This window comes from Lissotriton helveticus, chromosome 8 (genome assembly GCF_964261635.1).
Source record: "Lissotriton helveticus chromosome 8, aLisHel1.1, whole genome shotgun sequence".
Taxonomy (NCBI): domain Eukaryota; kingdom Metazoa; phylum Chordata; class Amphibia; order Caudata; family Salamandridae; genus Lissotriton; species Lissotriton helveticus.
This window is the reverse complement of record NC_136069.1, coordinates 1141272205-1141292856: the sequence shown is the minus strand read 5'-3', so window position 1 is coordinate 1141292856 and position 20652 is coordinate 1141272205. Positions and strand designations below refer to the sequence as shown.

Here is a 20652-nt window from a genome sequence, read left to right as displayed (position 1 = left end):
TGTAAAATGGCTTTTGCGATCCATTACGATTTGCAAATACGATGGTGCGTGAAAGAGGCAACACCTTCCTATAGGTTATTTGCGGTTCCCAACCGTTGCTCAGTTACCGACCCCAAGGCTTTGTTGCAGCAATGTGGGAATGAAAATGATTTTATATGACCAAACCACGGACTTGTAGAGTTCATGAGAATTATTTTTTTTCAATCTGTAAAAGCGATAGGCTGGTAGCACTGTTTCATGAATACCAGTCCTATTTATCAGACATGGGGCATTGATAGAAGGTAATGGTATGGCAAGGATAAGGTGCCAGGCGGGCTAGTACACTGCACTTTAATTGCAGCCTTGTTGGTAAAGCGCTCTAGCCAATGGTGGTGTCTAGCGTGAAGGGCTACTCCAAAGGGATCAGTCAAGGCTAGATTAATTGTCTAGAGAACTTGAATTGTCATTATGATTATCAAATCATGTTGCATGTGAGGCCAGAGTGAATTAAATAGAGCATGATTTGACCACGTCATACAAATACACTGACGCAAATATTTCTCTCCAATCAAAACCACGTCACAGCTAACAGAAGTGTTGTTTCCATTTCAATAGCAGCATTGTTTTACGGGAGATTATGGATTTGCCCTGGAATCCCGTCTCTCCATTCATATTACTTCCTCTTTCCTCCTCAACACGCCTTGCTCAGTATTTATTCCCTCTGGTTTCTCTCTTCTTGTTGCTCCTCTGAACCTCAGCACATTTGGTGAACTTTAACCCTTTCCCTCGTGTCATGCTGAAGATCATATCTGGGTCGCTCAAGATGTTTACTTAAAAGTGAAAATGTGGCTCCATTACTAAAGCTAAAAACACACAAAAAACTCAGGTCAACGATGAGCAGCAGACATTGGCCATTACCGAGCAGGGTGGAGAGCATTGTGCCCCTCCCATGATTTCCATGGTACGAGAATTTATTTTTTAGGTGTGTTGCCCCCCTAACTCCATGATGTCAGGGCACCATGTTTCCAGGCCAGCCCATTCTCTTCAAATCATCCTCATTAGGCGAGTCAGCCCAATTGGTTTAGTTGAAGCAACTGGTGACTACAATTCCCATAATGCACCTTCACCAGCACATGAAATGAATGCCTAATTCCAGAAACCTAGTATCCTGATGATGATGATGTAGGGAGGCACCCCAGTGCCCACCCAGTCACTCTACAGTTGATTTGTTTCTACAAAAGAGAGCTTGTTACCAGTCCTGGGGATATTACTGTAAAAGGAACATTGGAATGCCCAGGGTGGAACCATGGGAGTGGCTTCCTGAAGACACGATCCTTCCTTTAGGCACAAATACATTGCAAGAACAGGAAGTACGGACAGTCCACACCTGCAGCAAAAAATTTTATGCAGAAAATGCACATTTTCCAAAGTTTTTTTTAAATTACCAGAAAGTCTATAGAAATACCAGAAAATAAGGGGGAAGGAAGGACCTTTGTCTCGCTGCTGAAGAGTCCACGTGTCACCATTGGAAGAGCTGTCATCATCCAACCTTAAAGAGCGTGGATTTTAATGCCTGTTATGGAAAAAAAATGTGTCCCTTATGTTCACTAGTCGCTCTGATTGCAATGCATTTCATTTTTGGCTCGCCTTTCCTAGACGAATGCTTAGAGAAATGAATTCGAAGAACGCTTCTGACTATGACGACTGTGTTTTGCCTGTTGTATTGATTCTTAAGCGAGCAAATGATGCCCAAATGATTGCTAAGCGAGAAAATAAGGTGATACAAATGATATTGATTATAATGAAGCTGGCGTGTGATAATGACTGTAAAGATAATGGTGTTTTATGATGTACAGGGGCGAGGCGCAGCGAGCTGTTGCAGGAAACTAGTAAACAGGAGCATATGCGGCAACACAAAGACCTAGTCAGGGATGACTTCCGGTGTCCCAAAGTTACATGTGTCAGGATGAGGAGGAAGATTGTAATGCCACTATATTTGATGCCTAATAAGTCCGTGGTGTTTGGGACAGTTAATACCCAACCTAACATAGCAGGCATAGTGTACACCCTGAGGGGCTCTCTTGGTGCTATTGACAAATAACACATCTTTATTGGTACCCAACTCAGTCATGCTCAATTAACTGACTTCAGAAGGATGAATGACTGAGTCAGCCCGCCACCATTTGAACTTGCGACTTTTTTTGATTAATCTTCATTAGTTTTGCAGTACAATGCACGTGTTACATCATAAGGGTGTTCGAAGTACAGTCATGTATTTGACATTATCTGGTACTGACATTAAAAACCATCATATCACATCAGGGAGTTCCATACGTTGTCTGCACCAGCCAGCTGGTCCTTTATCCACATAATAATATCAGTAGACATACCTCCATAATATTTTCCCTATGTGGAGCAGCAGGCAGTGTGCAGACCCAGAGCCCCTCACAACTCACAGTTACATTCCGAGAGTAAAGTAGACAGATCATTAACCCCTTGAGCAGAGAGTCTCAGGAGCACTATCTGAAGGACACCAGACACCTTGCGTACCAGACACCAGTAGTATCAGTGATCAGTAGCGGGAGGCTTCCCAACTAGGCCGCTAGTGAGTCTTTGAGCAACTAGAGTTCATGCAATACTCCCTCCCAGAGTGCCGCAATGGAAGTACACCTCAATCCTCGCACTTCCTCACTCCACAAAGTCGACGCCTCGGCCCTGCCCAAATTGATGGTTGCCGCGCACCAATGTTTCATGTTTGCGAGAGTGTGCGTCTTCCAATGTATTACTATGGACCTCCGGTTATCAGAAGGGCCAAATCTATGAATCTGTTGGTTACCATATGTACCTTTTTAGGTCAAGCCGGGCAGCGCATGCGCTGCTCTGCGAGGTATGCTGCATTGAGGTAGGGACTTGACGCTCCACCCACTCTCCGCACACATTTTTCATTGGCTTGTGTCATTGTCCACTGTAAACTGTGGCTGTTCATTGGTCAAAAGGCTTAGTAGTCCCTCCTTAGTACCGCCTTGTCCTATTTTGCAACCTCGGTAGGCTTTAATTAAAGCCTCCGAGCACTATTTACTCAAATAGCGTTGTCATGCCTGCTATTTCAGGCAGAACACACGCTCTCCTAACAGCTTTTTAAAATTTTTATAGCACGCATTTGCAATGCAATAGGTCTTGTATTTGCGGAAGTTTAAGCTATTGGTATTGTAAATAACAATGCCATTTATTTATCTGTTTTAAAAACAGCACATAAATAAAAGGCATTGTAATTTACAATGCCAATAGCTCAAACTCTCATAAATACGAGACCTATTGCATTGCAAATGCTTGTTTAACCTTGCGGCGGGTGCTGCTTCAAGCAGCACCCGCCGCAATGTTAAAGATCCAGGATGTGACCGCCAGGGTTGCGGTCACATCCTAATTTGCATGGAGGGACCGCCGCTGCCCATGCGGACGGTCCCTCTTCCTCGGGGGTGGCGGACGGACGCAGGTCCGTCCGCCATCCTAATGAGGCCCTAAAAAAAATAAAAAAATAAAAAAAATTAGGATTCCATGCAAAACCCCAGTAGAAGCCGTTCATGCTTTACCCTTTATGCCATAATCTGCTGTCTTATTTGGAGTTTGACACAGAAGCCTGATTGATTCTTCCCAAAACTGTGATTTCTTGGAGCCCCCTACCAATATATAGACAACCAAACCTTTTAGCCTGTCTTCCTCTGGAGACCACACTAAGTTGTGTGGGCTTCTCCTGTTCACTGTCATCCAACAGTGACTCCAGTACAGGGAGCTGGAACACCAGGAAAGTAAGACCCTACCAACCACCTGTGTATCATCCTTACAACATACCCCCATACCAGGGATCCCAGTTCTGGCAATACCCGATGTACCAACAAGGCCCTCCTCCCTTTTTCCAACATAGGACTGAGACACCTTTTTTAGAAAGAGGCTGGGGCAGAGGAAGAGGGTGCAGAAAAGGGCAAAAAAGAGTACAATGACAGGAACAGCCTGCACGATCAGTAGAGACCAGGAGCCAGACGAGGGGGAAGAGAGACTGATTATCAACCTCCCCCGCCCGAGAGCCCTTTCGCCGACAGAGGAGAGGGTCCTCCAAAAAGGTTTGGGTTATGTTCCCACACCAAAAACGGACAAATTTTGTAACATTTATGAGGTCCAGAGTTTTTTCCGCAAAATCCGACTGCAAGCATTCTTTCATGTCCGACGGCCGCCACCAACGGGTGACTCCGGTTTGCACAGACCTACATTCACAACGAACAGTAGCATGGTTCCCAATGAGGTGTTGACATTCGAGCAAGAGGTACTGAAAGATCTGAACAGAATGTTTGAATCTGACTTTATTCGATACAAATATCATAAAAGTGTACACAATTTGTTCCTCAATTTAAAAGGGCATCAATGTTATAAAAAAGAAAGGTATCGTTTTGCCATACATACAGTACAAAATGGAATTAAAAACAGGGTATAAAAGATATAAAAAGTCCATTAGAAAGTTGCACAGAATTTAAGAACAATTTATATACAATAAAGACCACAAAAATTAACAGAATGACTACCCCTGCTTCCTATCACAATTTATCCTCTAGCGAAACCGCCGCTGTCAAGGCCCTGGCAAATGATGTGAACATTACTATCAAACCCAAAACAAGTGGTTGCTCTTGTTCGCAAATTGGCAAAACATAACAACCGTGAAAGCCTGCTGGAAAGCAAAACTAGAGAACCAGACAACACCATCATGTGTGTAACCACATATACCCCTGACTCCAACCGGATGATGAGCAACATTCGTAAACATTGGAACATTCTCAATAAAGGGACACTAAGCTTACCAACACCTAGGTTTGCTTTCAAACGGATAAGCAACCTAAAGGACATGCTTATACACACGAGACCAATAAAGCAACAGAATAATTTGCAGAGAACATTATGGGATCTTCCTCCGATCAGGGTAAATTACCACCAACCTCAAGTTGGTGGTAATTTGCGATTTCTTAATTAGGAATCGCTCAACTTGGGTGCTTTATGCATAGCATTTAAGGAATCTCAATTTGCGATTCCTTAAATGCTGACGCAAAGTTAAGAAATCACAAATTTAGCGATTCCTTAATTTTGCGATGCGATTTCAATAATACATCGCATTTTCCGATTTTTTTTGTCGCAAACGCTGCTATTTTGCGAATCGCAGCGTTTGCGACAAAAAAATCGTTTAATACATCTGCCCCAAAATTACTAATTTAGTTGCGAACTAGGCCACATTTCTAATATCTTCATGTCCATATGCCTGTTTGTTTACTTGTGAGAACACTAACGTAAAAACATATTAAAGAGATGTGTGTTAGCACTGACATGAGTAAAGTAAACCAGGCTGGTATTTGAAGGCCCTTGATTTGCCTCTTTAGGTCGAGCAGACCTAAAAAGCATGCGAAGCATGCTTTTGTCTGCGAAAGATCTTTTGCTGGCGTGTCTGGGGGAATGTGAGACGGTGTACAAGCACGAGCCTCTGCCGTCTCCGATTTGCCCTCGAGGGCGCGCACGGCGCTCTGCACGTCCCCTGCCTGCCATTCACATGCTCTCGCAATCACACACAGGCAAAGTCACGCATGCGCACACACATTCCCACGCGCACACACTCCCCCCCTCCCCCCGGGCATACACACAGGCAGGCAGGCACACACACGCATGCACGCACCCCCTCCCCCACCCCTCACGGGGCTCACGCGCGCACACACAGATCCCCCCCCTCCACTCACCGTGCTCTTTTCCGGCGCATCTCCACACGCGGGGCACTTCTCGCGCTACCGCGGGGTCTCCCTCCATGATGGGAGCCCCGCAACAACGAGCATCACCGGCCTCTTCCGGCCGCGTCACAGGCCCCGCCCATGTCATGGGCAAGGATGCCTGACTTCCTGGTTTCGCCCCCGCCGGCAAAACTGCTTCTTCGGCGTAAACTGGGCAGCTCGTAGGTTTCGGTTTGACTTGTTCTTATGTTGCAATCTCTTGTCACCGTTTTCGTGCAATCTAAATTTGGTGCCAGGGAATTAGAACATGAATTCACCTGAGACGATCTCGGTTGGCTGCCAGTAAGTGGTGTATTTCTGACAGTTCTTTCTATAAGTGGCGACGCAAAAATGTTATTCCTACTGCTATCCAATTACAGGAGTACTTGCTGTTGCTATATTTTACATACCAATTATATGAATGTGCCAAACTTGGTGCCTGTCTGCCCGTGCGATGAACAATGGAAATCGATATGTTATTCATTCTGTCGCAATGTAATTGGCCGCTCATCACTGCTTTCTGATTGGAGGGGCTGAGGTGAGATGGTTTGCTGAAAGCAAATGTACTCAAACTGTGAGCCATATTAACAAAGCTATTTGCACACCTACGTGTAATTTGGTGGCTTAAATAGGAGCATTTACAAAGGCAATATCCCTTCCCTGTGCCACACAATCGATAGTTGTAACATTTTGTCTTTTTAAATGGAGTTACTCGCACTTAAAAGACGAAGTGATTGTAATTGTGAGTACATGGGGCGTTGAGGTCATTTCACAGTGGGGGTCATCACCAAAACATAATGAACAACCACAATTGCAAATGCTTTGGATAATTACACACTTTAAGCAGAGTTTCCAATCCTGCAAATGGACCAAGATTTACTCATTGCAAGTCAGGAGTAATTTGGTTTCAGGGTGGCAAAAAAGGAGGAAAGACTCGCAAAATATCCATAAGAAGTAAGGAAGAAAGAGTTTTTCCAGGAAAGGAAAGATATCATAAACGATATATCTGCATGCAGAGAAATACATTTGCTACATTTCTGTATACATAAGTGCATATGCATGTGAGTACTCCTGGTAAACCGTGATAGTCTCAGTTTTCCAGAAATAACTCTTTAGTTGTTTCTGAATTCCAGAAATATGGGGCATTTGCCCTAAGCTTCATTGTTCTGATGGTAGCAAATGCCTCACTATCCTGCATGTTCTGCCTGAACCAGACTCAGTGTGTCTGTCGTACCTGCAGTTTATTTATTCTTTCCAGTACCCATCTACTAGCTTTGTCAAAGTGTGTGTTGTTTTATGCAAAGTAACACATAGATGCAGTGCATTAAAGGCAACGATAATAAATTGCCTCCTTCGTATACTTTGTATGTAAACTACACATTTCCCTGCACAACAATGTGCAAAATTGAAGAAGGTTGTTCTACGTGAAGGCCTAATGTTTGTTACTAAATTCTAGAGTTTGTTTTTGTTTTACACCCTCCTTACTGATAATGCAAAAGATTATTATTCAATGCACTCAGTTATCATTTCCAATGCTATAATCCTGCATTCTTATTAAAGTGTTCCAAAGTTGTAATTTCCCTAACAGAGATTTGGAAGCCTGATCATAAAGCTGTGGCTTGAAATCAAGTGAGCTGAAATCACATCTTCTGTGACTTTCAGATTATTTCAGCTTCAATTTTGAATATTGTGTGGAAAGTCATTTAACAACACTATATGTTGTCGAGCAGTAACACAAAATACTTATAGCTATAACATATTCCCAGTGAGTAAGAGAAAGAAGCAGAGAGATCTGTCAGGGTAAAAGGGAAAGGCAGAGGGGGAATCTTTTATTGGAAGTCAATGAATACCTACTGCACAAGGCTCTTCAATTTCCTAGGGTGCAGAGCATTTGTGGTTAAATTGGTAAACAAGTCACCTGTAGAAGTTAAACAAGCATTTGCAATGCAATAGGTCTCGCATTTACACGAGTTTGAGCTATTGACATTGCAAATAACAATGCCTTTTACTTTTGTTTTATAAAATATAAATAAATGGCATTGTCATTTACAATGCCAATAGTTTAACCCTGCGTAAATGCGAGACCTATTGCATTGCAAATGCTTGTTTTATATATGTTTTTGTTGTATGCTTATTTAGAACACGAGTACATTGTATCCATCTCAAATGCTGAAACTTGCTATTTTGTTTTCTAGCCTGAGCAGCCAGCATCAAACAAGTGGCAGTTGGACAAGTGGCTAAACAAAGTTAAGCCTCTAAAGAGCTCTGTTCTGAATCAAAATGACATTAACGGGGTGGAGAGCAGGCAGTACTACAGCCAGCTAAAGAACAAAAAGCAGGACTGTGAGGAAGTCCCATCGCTTTGCTGCTCTCTTCCCAGCGACGCCCAGATACCGGTCAAAGAGGAGCAGCGACCAAGGACTGCTAATAAAACCCCTGGAAAAAAAACAGGGAAGCAGAAACCTCAGGTGGCAGCAGTTGTAGCTGTAGATGAAAATTCACTTTTGAAAGCGACTTTGTGTAAAAAGCTACTTCGAAGGACAGAGAGGACCTTGGCTGGTGGTGAAGGGATTTGCCTCAGGGACCAGGCCTTGAGCCAAGGTATTTTGGCAGACACCCTGTGCGAGCTGTCTAAAAGCAGACTGACTTGTAGCAACAGAACTCTGTGCAGGCAAGAACTGCGGCCTGCCAGTGTTGCCTGCGAAAAGAGGAGGACGCGACGGATAAGCAAACTAGCTCCGAAATCGAAGGAGTTTATTGAAACAGAATCTTCATCTTTGTCACCAGCGTCAGACCTAGGTGTCGACTCTGAACTAGAGAATTCTCAGTTGCCAAAACCTCCTGCCATTCCCGCTGGCACTGACCAGCGACTGAAAGAATGCAGCAAGAGCAGTATTAACCAACTTAATAATTGTAACAATGCTGTTGGGTCAACCAACACCAGGACTACAAGTGATACAGCCAAGGATCCGGATGAACCCTTCTACACACTAGTTCCTTTTGGCAGAAATGAGCTCTTACCTCTTTCAAAGGACACTGATGAGATAAGGTCACTGTGGGTTCAGATTGATTTGAGTCTTCTGTCTCGAATACCCTACCCTTTGTCCTACCAGACTTTAGAGATGAGTGCAAAGCCAACAGAAGAAGGCCTCCCACAGCTAAAGAATGGCGCGGACCTCCCAGCAGAAAATTGTTTTCCAAAGATCAAAAGGAAACGCAAGGTACGTTTTTGTCATTTACTGGTCATTGGTTATTGCCCCATGCCCTAGTTTTCAATATTGCACAATACTCCGTGTAAACCGTTAACATATGTGTGTTGCATGTAGCTTTATGTGAAAAGTAAATGTTTCTGAAAGAATGAATTCCAGCAATCAAAGTTACAGTTATAAATGCAAAGTTACTGGCCATAGCAATTGAATGGAAATGTAATAGTTAAAAAAATAAAAGCGGTGTATTTCTCACCATGAACGAAGTAACCTCTGTGCGCTGTACAGGTTTAATAAATGTTTCTATCCGAGTCACAGCAAAGTAAGAAATGCTCAGGGCTTTCTTCCCCCAGCCTTCACTTCCTGAAACTTTACCTCACTTTTCCATGTTCTTATTTATTCCTGCTTTCTCCCTCTGTCATTGTTTTCCTATTTCTCGCTTTCTTTTCTATGTCCCGTTTTTCGCTTTTGTCTCTTGCTGGTTCAGATTCTATTCGGAGATTTGAAAATATAGAAGACGTATGGCATTGTCTGAATTTTGGTAGGTGGGTTTGCTGTTTGGATTTTTTCTCGAGTCTAGGGCCTGATATGTGAAATTTCCATTTGCAAAAAGTGGTATTACACATTGACAGGAAAAATAATTTTGCGAAACAACCTCTGTGCTAATAGGTCGGTTCACAACATTGCAGAGCAAAGTGGGTTCAAAACTGATCTATTTAACCAATATTCAGGTAAGGTGCAAATTGAGACTTATTACAATTTGATGCCATCAAAGGAACCCCTGCGTATTCCAGGACCAATTGTTTTTTACATTCACAAAGCGGGAACCCTGCCTGAGGTACCCATTCTATTTTGCCTAAGTGTTACCAGGAGTGAGTAACTTTCCAGTGGTTTACAACCAGATTTCGGTCGCAAAACATTGATACGTACAACAACAAATGACTATTTAGAGTGGACGCCCTAAACATGAGTCTTCAAAATACTGATTTGTTATACTTTATTTCAACCCATTTTGCAATTTTGTAACATATTACAGAATCGCAAAGTGTGAATAGTACTTTAAAAAAAGCAATGATGCTGTTACAAACCCTATGACTTTGCGAATCGCAGGCTTTGCGACTGCAAAATGGCTTTGTACATGAGGCTCTTAGTACTTAGTGGAACCATCAGTCACATGCAGTGTAATCAATGACGTGGGTTATTAGTCAAAGAGTCTAATAATTGGAGTACAGGTTGACTTTGATTGGGGAAGATATATTCTGCATTTGTTGTACTGACAATGCTGAAAAGTGAAAGTGGGGGCCAGAATGGACTAGAAGCCACCCTCAGCTCTGAGATGTCTGAGTTACCTGGTTGTCGAGGTGCAGATGTTGAATTTCGCCTTCAAGAAATTAATATAGTTTTGCTAGTTCGGCCAGCAAGAAGTTGTGTTTTATAGTTCTGTCTGAGTGATGGTGTAAACTAGGGAGGCTGAATGAAATTAGAGTAGAATGCTTGGATGCATTGTAGTAGATCATTTCAATTGCTAGATTTTGATTTGTTGTTGATGATGGTTTCCATGGTCATTGCTCATACATTGGGCCCAATCTCAAGCTGTTCAGCCTAGTACTGGGTCTGGAATTACTGTTTCCAACAGGTAGTCTCCCCCATCCATAGTGCAATTACAAATGGGCTCAGAATGGGGACTAACATGCAGGTCCCAGCAAAACCAGGACCTTTCCTGCATATGTTGTCCCCTTTCCGGGCCCTCTTTACGCATATAAATTTATACTGCATTCAGTAGGATGAATTTGAAGTGGTGTCATTGGGTGCATGTCCCACCTGGCCAACTCGGATATGGAGCGGTATCCCCCACAGAGATACCACTCAGCGCAACTCATTATTGTTTTTGGTAGGTATGGTGATTTATTTTTCCTTGATGGTGATTGTGTTTGGATAGGTGTGTGTGAAGGGGAGATAAGAGGTGTTGTGTTTATATCTGGTGTTTGCAGGTCATCAGTAATAGCAGAGGAGGACGACGTTACGTTGTATAGCATCTCTAACAGAATCTTCACTTGTCTGCTAAACGCTGCATTCGCTCAGCTTTTTTTGCACTATAGAACGTAGCTTTTTTTGCACTATAGAACTAAACATTTCTGTTTTGCATACATCTTTTGCTCTTGCATTTGGCATCGGTGGCTACCTGTTGCTCTTACCTGAGGTCATGGTACACTGCATGGTTACTTTCATGTGTATAAGATACAATTATACTTCTTGGGATGAAAAAAATTATATTTTGGCTCATGTAGGGAAGGTGTAATACCAGTTGAGAGAGAGCTCGTCTAAATGTTTGATAGAGTTCCACTACTTCTGAAACCTGTGAATGAATGAATGCCACTCTGTTTATCCTACACCACCAAAAATCCAGAAATAGAATATCAGCATCCAATCCCAATCCCTCCACTTTAAGGCCTCTTACAGTGATGATCTCCTGCAAGAAAAAGAAATGATATTGGCAGCCTGATGGGGTCCTAAATATACCTACCTGTTGTAAACTGTTTTGTAATTACTCCCTGCCACGTTATTCCCTCTTCCTTTCACTTGATTTCTTCCCTCTTACCCCCTCCACCTTCCTGGCAGTAATAGAATGTTCAATGAAGAGTTCAATTAGAATGTTGGTGCTCACAGGCATATGAGGAGAGTGGGTGACCAGAATAAAGAAGCACCTCAACCTACTTGGTGTTGACCTACATTATTTCCACTTTTAACACTGGCGATGAGGATGGGATAGATGTATTTGATGTTAAATTAATGAAATTAGAAGTTCATTTTGGAGACAAGGTACATTTTGCCCTTAAACGCCATTTTTTAGTCGTGTGCAAGGCAAAAGTGAATCTGTTAACAACTCCAATGCTTTACATGCCCTTGCTGTAGGCAGTGTCTTAGAGAGTAAGGCCTGGTGTGGGCTTCTCCATCCCAGTAATAGACACCATTATTATAGTCACTTACTTTTACAAATAGTAGCTCTTTTTAAACAATAGTGACTATTTTGATGGTTGCCACCACCACTGGCACTTGAAGTTAATTCTTCCCATAGCCAGATGGGATACAGATCTCCAACCCTTAGGCCCACAGGAAGAGTTTTGGGGTGATTGTAGTGATCAGGTAATCATTCCACCAGAGAGGCCACCTCGTTTCACTATGATGAGCTATAGAACTATCATATCATACCAATGGCCTTTATTCTGGGCTCGTGTGACACCTAACCAGCAAACTACAACACATTCAGCACGGACAAGATTACATTACTCCTGCACGCATAGTCCTGCACTGGCTAACAATCTCAAAAAGAATTTCCTTCAAGTTTTCTACATCACCCACCACCCACACTTGACAGGACCCATTATCCAAACTCTGACTGAACTATTGAAGTAGGAACTGCAAATCCAAAATGGTTCTGCTCCTGATCATGCCCCCTTTTAAGACCTCAATTGGACAGCACCTCCTTTAGTGTACAAACATGCAAACTTTTAAACACCCTCCAGATATACTTAAAAATAATCTGCAATTACCTGTACTCCAGAAAAGCAATACAGAGCTGGTTCCTGATTTATAGGTAACTTCATCCTGTTTCTGCCTATGATAACCACAGGTATTTATCTGCAAACAGTAATCCTGTCACATACACTGATTCGCTCTGCCCCTCCTGTAATAATATGTTGTGACTTGTCTCCTGATTGGAGGACACCTCCAAACCTCATGCACAGCATCAAAACAGCACATCTCAACCAACACTCTTCCTGTCATGCATAACTTAGAGTTGATATTCATACGTCTGAAAGTACTGTGAGCATCACTAAAAATAACAAGCATTGAAAATGCAACAGGTCTCGCCTTTGGTTAAGTTAAAGCCATTGCTTTCCTAATGGAATTGTATAGCAAAGCAAACGGCTTTAACTTAATAAAAGGCGAGACCTATTGCATTGAAAATGCTTGTTTCTTATTAATTCACATATTGCTGCGTTGCCAGTCGCACCAGTATTTATATCAGCGGTAGGACATGTTTTAATTACCACTCCCCTTGTGCGTAGCTCTATAGTATCCGGCATCCCTAATGCGATTGTATTAATATCGAAATGGTGCAGTCATTTATTATGATGCATTTAACCTGTTAGCCTTTTGTGAACCTACCGTTATTGTTTTCGGTGCTCGGGCGTCTCAGTCTTGGACGAAGGATGCCCAGTATGGCAACCGACTAATTTATGCTAAAGTCGAAGGTTATTTTCAAAAAGGCAACCTTACATGTAATAATTAATTGGACGCGGCATGTTTTTTGTCGGTCACGATTCACATTTTCTTCTGCGCGTTCATTATTTTTATGCCTCATATCAGCTGTCATTTTGTAAAGCCCTCGGTTCTCCTGTTGCGTATTGAATGAACGGCACGCACGTTCGCTTGTGCTTTTAAAAAGCAGGATAAACGTTTAACGGACACTGCTTGCTTGTGGGTTGCTTGTGTGGGGCTGCTGCACGTGCGGCCACCGGACCCGACTTCGTCTGTTTTTTCTAAAGTTACAGCACCGTCGTGATGCCATCGCCGTGCCCGCCAGGTAGCAGCATCCCTGGGCATTGCCATGGTTTCATGTCAATCTAGCATCGCCCACCAGTACCTGGGTGCCCTATGCGTCTCGCTGTTTTCAATGCAATATGAACATGAATATGAACCGTGCACTACAATTCGTGTAGCTCTGGTATCCAAACAACGTGTCAATTTTAAGGATCAATTTCACTGCACCTTAACCTAAGTAACGAAAGAGATAGGATGTCAAATGCAAAAGCCTCTTTTTATTGATCCCTTGTCGTGCCTGTGCATTGGGCAGCCTTCGATCAGTTATTCATTTGCTGTCAGTGAAAGGCGCGCAGTCTCTTCGGGGCTGACCCAGTTTCACGCGGTGCAGCCCTTTGGTGATGTTTATTATGTAGGCGCGTGCTTCTGTTTCAGCGAGCACTAGCCTCAACAAAGAATAATGACGTATTGCAGATTATTCTTGTACATGCAGCAGTGCGTAGCTGCTTCTTTAGCTACCTACAGTCTGCCGACTTAAGTTTAAACCAGCGTTTAATGAAGATTTGGCAAATTAGTTATAAATTGTTCAAGTTCTCGCATATGGATTTTCGGGTTCTATAAATATCTAGTCTAAAGCACATCTACTTCCAGAAATTAACTAAAATATCAAATGAAACTAATAAACGTCATTCTACACAAACAGCAGGATTCAAGCTGAACCCGGAATTGACTGCAATGTCTGCCTTAGCAGTGTGGTAGAAGCCTACAACCCTTATGTCAGCAACTGGTTGCCCTTGGACCTGTTTGCCGGAAATCCCCAGACCCCGTGCCCCTCCTAAAAAAATCCCCGCCGGGCCGCCGCGCTGCCCGCGACGACCCGGAAGCGGTTGGGAAGCCGGCCAATCACAGCGCGGCCCCATCCGGAAGTCCCGCCCCATCGCGGCGAGAGACTGAGAGAGCTGCCCGAGGAGCCACGAAGGCTCCGCATTGAGTCCCGGTCCGGAGATGGGGGACCGGGTGAAGAGCGGCCGGGCGCATGGGGAAGGCGGGGCTCTCATGTGATGAGAGAGCCCCGCAAAGCGCTACCGCCGCCCGAGATGCTGATCCGCCGCCGAGCACCGCCAGAACAGGTAAGTGTGTTGAGTGAGAGGAGGGGTGAGTGGGGGTGGGGTGTACGCGTGTGTGTGTGTCTGTTTGAGTGTGTTTGTGCGCGTGTCTGTCTGTCTGTGTGCGCGTGTGTATGTTTAAGGGGGGGTGCGTGTGTGTATATGCAGTGTGTGTATGCCTTTCTTTGTGCGCATGCGTGAGTGACGACGTGCGCGCTCACGAGGTCGAATCTCGGCCTGCAAATGCGCGTGGCACTTTGCTGTCCTCATTCCCAGAAAAGTAACAACATAAGTTGTCTCGCTAGACGCAAAAGCTTCGCTTTTGCTTACGTCTAGCGAGACCTAAAAAAGAGTCATATAAATGATAATCCAAAACAAAGACCTGATGTGGTTGAGATTTGCTGTGCAGTAAACAAGACAAAGCCTGAATAGTTTGTAGGGCTAAGTCTGTATAGGTGGTGGTCCCTATGAATTTATCTGGTTGCAAGTGTTTCTTCCTGCCACTGTGTGTAATCATCACTCTGGACAACATAGATTCTCCATTATTTCTGGGCACCTGCCAAACTGACCTTTAGGATCAGATCTCAGTATTCCCAGATGAAATCAATGAAAGCAGACTCCAAAGAAAGCATGCAAATACATTGCTGTGAGGAAGAGGTTATGACATGCATTTCTAATAATTTGCATTTCAGTGAGCCTGTCAGCTCTATCACGGTACTTACCACAGAAGATAGGTTCACAAAGCTCTGGGCCAACTTCACAAAGAAGAGACTTAAAACTATAGCTGGAAGCTTACCACATCGCCTGTGCGTACATATAAAAGATTTTGAAATTTGCATGCTTTTTGGCCCTGAGAACCTGCAAGAGTCACGGGCTTCTATGTGCACTGCTGGAAAAAGAAATTGCGTTACACTATTGTCCGTCCCTCACTTGAAGACCTAACTACTGATGCCTCCCCCAAGCACCAATCCCATACCATACTTAAAAATAAAAACCCCTTCCCCTTGCCAATTGTTCTGTCTTTGTTTATCTCTTACCTGACACTGTCAGTGATGGCGGGACCTCGCTGACCGATGCAGCAATATGTTTTATGGTTTTGGAGCTCTTTTAGTGATTGGTGGAGCCTGTTGCCAAGATTGGAGGGGAATTTGTATGGTTTCTTGCAAGCCATGCTGTACGCCTTGATGGAGCTAGGCAAAACCAAGGCGGCTGGGCCATCGATTTGGAGAATGCTGTTCCTGGCACTCCACTTCTAGTTCATGCTGAGGAGAGCAGAGCTTTCCCAGGGTTGAATGGAGGCTGGAAGATCCTATTTGGGACACAATTTAATCTACTTTCCTGCCTTACTGTATACATTTTTGATTGGAGGATGAAGATTTGTCTCCAATTAGTGGATTTCTCGAGAGGTGAGCCTACTGGGTTAGGTGTTAATCCCAGATTTGTTATTTCAGAGGCTGGATGTTCTGCTTCTGATGGTTTCATAATGTCTGTGAAGCAAGCTTCAAAGAGGAAGCATGGCATTTATTCCTTATCCTCAAATGATAAAGGTCCTATTCCAGCTAAAAATCCTGCTGGTAGTAGGGATTCATCTGGAACCTTGATCCCCTTCATGTTTCAGTCCGTAATTCAGGATATGATTAAGGCAACATCATCGAAAGCCATAGTCATTTCAAAATCTAAGAAGAGTAGCAGACTTTTACACAAGGGCGAAGGCAGGGATTCTTCATCCCCAAATTCCGACAAGCCTTCCACTTCTGCAGGAAAATATCTCAGGAGAGAAGAAATTTGGGGCACCCTGTCTCACGTTTGGCATAATCTGGGTTGTCCTCATTTTTGAGTGGAGAATAAGGATGAAGCTTTTTTTATGCAGTACGTCAAACATTGTGTCATGGCAATGCCGTTTCATGATGCTATTAAAGGGATGGTCATGTCAGAGTGGAAGATGGTGGATGAAGTCTCAGTTCAATGACTCCTGCAGAAATTATACATGCTGGAGGGTGACAATGTTCTTCCGGACAATGTGAAGGTGGATTGGATCTTGGCTACTTTTTTTTGTAAAACTACTATTAATCTTGAGGACTGTTCCCCTGCTAACCCTTCTAATAGAAAAACAGATGATGACAGGAATAAAGCATTTGCAGCAGAAATTGTGTCGATCAAGGCTGGTTTGTATTGCAATGTATACTGCGTAGTTGGTTATCAAACACTTTGATCAGCTGGCACTGGCTATACAGGACGGTCTCAGGTTTTTTGTGAGCTTTTGGGTCACATGGAACAGCAAGCACTTTTGTTGGCTGATATCGTTTCTGATGTTGCTAAAGCAATTGCGATGTCTTCAGGAGGCTTAGTGGCGGACAGGCGGAACCACTGGAGGAGGGAGTGGAAAACTGAAGAGGTGGATAGGAATAGTTAATGAAGATTCTGTTTCAAGGCAATATTTTTTCTTGTTAACACTTGGATTCGATGATAACAAAAGCTTTCAAGGACTGTAAACACACTCTTCCTTACAAGGGAAGGTCAGATTATAGGAGATTTTAGGATGAGAAAGTTAGGGGCATGTTATCAAGAACCGCGATAATGGGCTTGATAATATGCCCTTGAGAATTCCAATAGAAGTCCATGTTCTGGTGTGAACATGGGCTTCTATTAGGATTCTCCAGGGCATATTATCAAGCCCATTATCGCTGCTTTAGCGGCAGTTTTCTGCTGCTAAACCTCCGATAATTTTAACGCCGTTCTTGATAATATGCCCCTTAGATCTTCTCCCCATCGTGATTTTGAATTTTATACCGCTTCTTGGCAAAAGTATCAACCTAGGCGGTTTTCTCCTAAGAAGGATTCCAATAAGATGGGTCCAACTAAGAAGAGGTCCTGACATTTATGGTTCCTCCAGAATTCTTCCAGTCAGAGGAAGACTGCAGCACTTTTTGGACTTTTGACAAAGGATGTTACAGATAAGTGGGTCCTTGGCATAATCGACAAGGGTTATACAAAATACTTTTTGCAGTGGCTTCCAAGGACATAAGTGTTCACTCTCCTTCCAGTGGCAGGTTTCAGTTGCCTGGATGTGTTATAAGGAGTAAAACTGTTGCTCAAGACAAGAATGATTTTCAGAGTGCCTGCAAGGTAAAGAGGCTCAAGGGAATATTCAATTCTCTTCTTGGTACGACAAGTATCAGGTGCATGCAGGCTTGCTCTGAGTTTAAAACTGATCAATTCTTGCATTCAGACTCTTCACTTTTGTATGGTGACTCTGCAGGCCATTATCCCTTTAATAAGACCAGGGGAAATTGGTTGAAATCTATAGATCTGGAGGATACCTATCTCTATGTGCCCTTAAAGAGGTCACACCAAAAATATTTCCAGTTTGCTTTGGAGAATGATCACAAAAGTTCCTTGTTCTTCCTTTTGGACTCAAATGATCCCATAGGGTTCTCATCAAAGTTTACGACTGGTTGATTCAGGCTTCTTCAAAAGGCTTACTGTTGTCTCATACAAACGGGTGCTGGAGGTTCTTCAGTCTCATGGTTTTCTCTTAAATTGGGAGAAGTCCACCTAAAAGACTGTGCAGGCACTCATCCTCATTGGGGTACTTCAAAGAAGAGTACTGCTGGCCTGGCCAGATTTCCAAGTCTCAGAGGCATGTCATGGCCCTGACAGAGTGCAAGCATGCAAAGGTGGTTTTATGCCCCTGCGTTCAGGGTTATCTAGACCTCCACAGTTTTCCTGGTTTCATGGGCTTGCTTCCATCTTCACAAACTGGTCACTTGGAATCTACTCGATCTAGGTTTGCACGACCTGACATGTTCTATTTCTCTCATCCAGCAAGAAAAAAGAGGATCTGGCTGGTGGTTGGATTCAGACAATCGGTTAAAAGGGGTGCAGTTAGATCTACCAGATCCAGTTATTGTTACCACGGATGCCAGTCTGAGGCAAAGGTGCTGCAGGTGAAGGGGTTCTGGTCCCGCAGCAAAGTGCTAAGATACTCAAATTGGAGGGACCTCAAAGCTGTGAGATGAGCTGCTCTCGTCTTAAGAGACAGGCTATCTTAGTGTGAACAGTCAATGTAAATGTAAACAGGCAAGGGGGGACATGTTCCAGGAGCCTGAGCAGAAAAAAATCACAAAATGTTCTATTGGGCCCAGGGGTCCCTTCTGTCTCTGAGGGCAATTCTCATTCAGAGAACCTCCAATATGGCCGCGGATTTTCTAGGCAGGGAGAGTCTATCTTCCCTGGAATTTTCTGTAGATCCAGAAGCGTTTTTCCGTTCGATTCCTCAATGAGATTTCCTGTAGTAGATCTTTTTGCCTTGAGTCTTAGTGCCAAAGTAAAAAAAATTCTGTACAAGGGAGAGGGATACTCAAGTTTGGACAATAGCTGCACTTTCATGTCAGTGCTCAGGGGGCCTCTTGTATGCCTTTCCTCAATTTCCTCTCATCAAGCCTTTTCTGGTGCAAGTGAGGAAAGAATGTGCAAATGTGGTTCTGATTGCTCCTCACTGGCCGCGAGCCAATTGGTTCCATCCGTTGTTGTAGATGCAAGTGTCTTTGTAATGGTTACTTCCTCTGGCTCTGTCTCCTCTGGACCGCCCAAGCTTGAGGATGGAGTCTTTGAGGAAGCTCTGCTTGACAGCTTGGAGGTTAAGCGGAGGGGATTAAAAGAACAGGAAGCTTCGGAGACTTTGGCGACTACATTACAGGCTTCCAGAAAATGGTCATCTTGTAAAACCTATAATTGGCACTGGGGTTGTTTTTCATGGTGGTTTGAGACAAAAAGGCATAGATCCTACTTCTGTCAGTTTAATCATGATTGTGGAGTTTTTGCAGAATGGGTCACAGTTGGGTTTGACTGCGGCTACTCTGAAAGTTCAATGGATAGTGATCCAGGCATTTAGAGGGTCCTGGAAAAATCTGGCAGATGAAGAGGGCTTAGTGACCAGACTCTTAAAAGGCTTGTCCAATACCAGCTCTAGACCTTTCAGATCTGTTCCTGCCTGGGATTTGACTTTGGTTTTGAAAGTATTGGCCAAAGATCCGATTGAGCCTTTGGAAGAAGTTGACTTGCAGTCGCTAACTCTTAAAACAAAATATAAGGTGCAATTACATCAGCTAGGAGGTTAGGGGAGTTGGGGCTTCGTCTTGTAAGTTGCCTTTCTGCAAAGTCTTTCCAGGCAGGTTGGTGTTGGTCATGGGCCCTTCTTTTGTTCCAAAAATCAATTTCCCTTTTCATAAACACCAGGAGGCAATTTTACAGGAGTATTTCCCTTATCCGGCTTCGAATTATAGGTTACACTTGTTGGAAGTGAAGAAGCTCTCCTCATCTATTTGCAAGGGGTTCAATCTTTTCAGAAAGTGAAGTCTTTGTTTGTGACCTTTGGCCCAGGAAAGAAAGGCGAGAAGCAGCTACGGCCACTTGAGCAGGTGCAAAGACCTATGCAGTTCAAGGGGAGGTTCCGCCATTATCGATTCAAGGTAGATCCACATGCGCCATATGGTAGCAGAACTGCAAGGGGCTTCCATTTCTGAGATTTCCTGAGCAGCTATATGGTCTGATTCCTCCACCTTTTTCTAAGCATTATAGACTTTCAGAGGTACAATGCATTAATGATGTCTTTGAATACAAGGTTCTGTGTCCTGTGAAGGAATAGGAGAGAGTATTTTTAGTAATGCATTTGTATCTTTTCAAAGGTTGCACTTTAAAAATTAGCTGTATCTTAATTTGGATTTGTCTGTGAGTGTAATTTTGATACGAGATCAATTGCGGATGTTTTTTTATGCACCTTTTTGGCCTATTTAGGCCTAATAAAGAACTTATTGATGGATTGATTGATTGATTGATTGAATAGGAGAGTCTTGTGTTTCTATTTGCAAATAGCACTTTATCTTTGTGCAGCATGCATTGTCAGTTGTCCTGGTTTCTATGCTTGGTTCTTCTCAGTAGTTATGGATTCAAGCAAGGGAGGGACGATAGGGTAATGCTTAAATTACTGACCAATAATGACATTACTCTGAGTCACTTGAA

The 20652-nt window shown here is 43.4% G+C and overlaps 1 protein-coding gene across 1 annotated transcript in view; it reads left to right on the top strand.

The window, feature by feature from the left end:
* Positions 1–20652, top strand: part of AFF3 (ALF transcription elongation factor 3) — a 1926848-nt gene that overhangs the window by 1693231 nt on the left and 212965 nt on the right. The window contains exon 11 of the mRNA XM_078658016.1: positions 7970–8995. Coding sequence (XP_078514142.1) covers positions 7970–8995 — 1026 coding nt within the window. The remainder of the gene's footprint in view (positions 1–7969; positions 8996–20652) is intronic.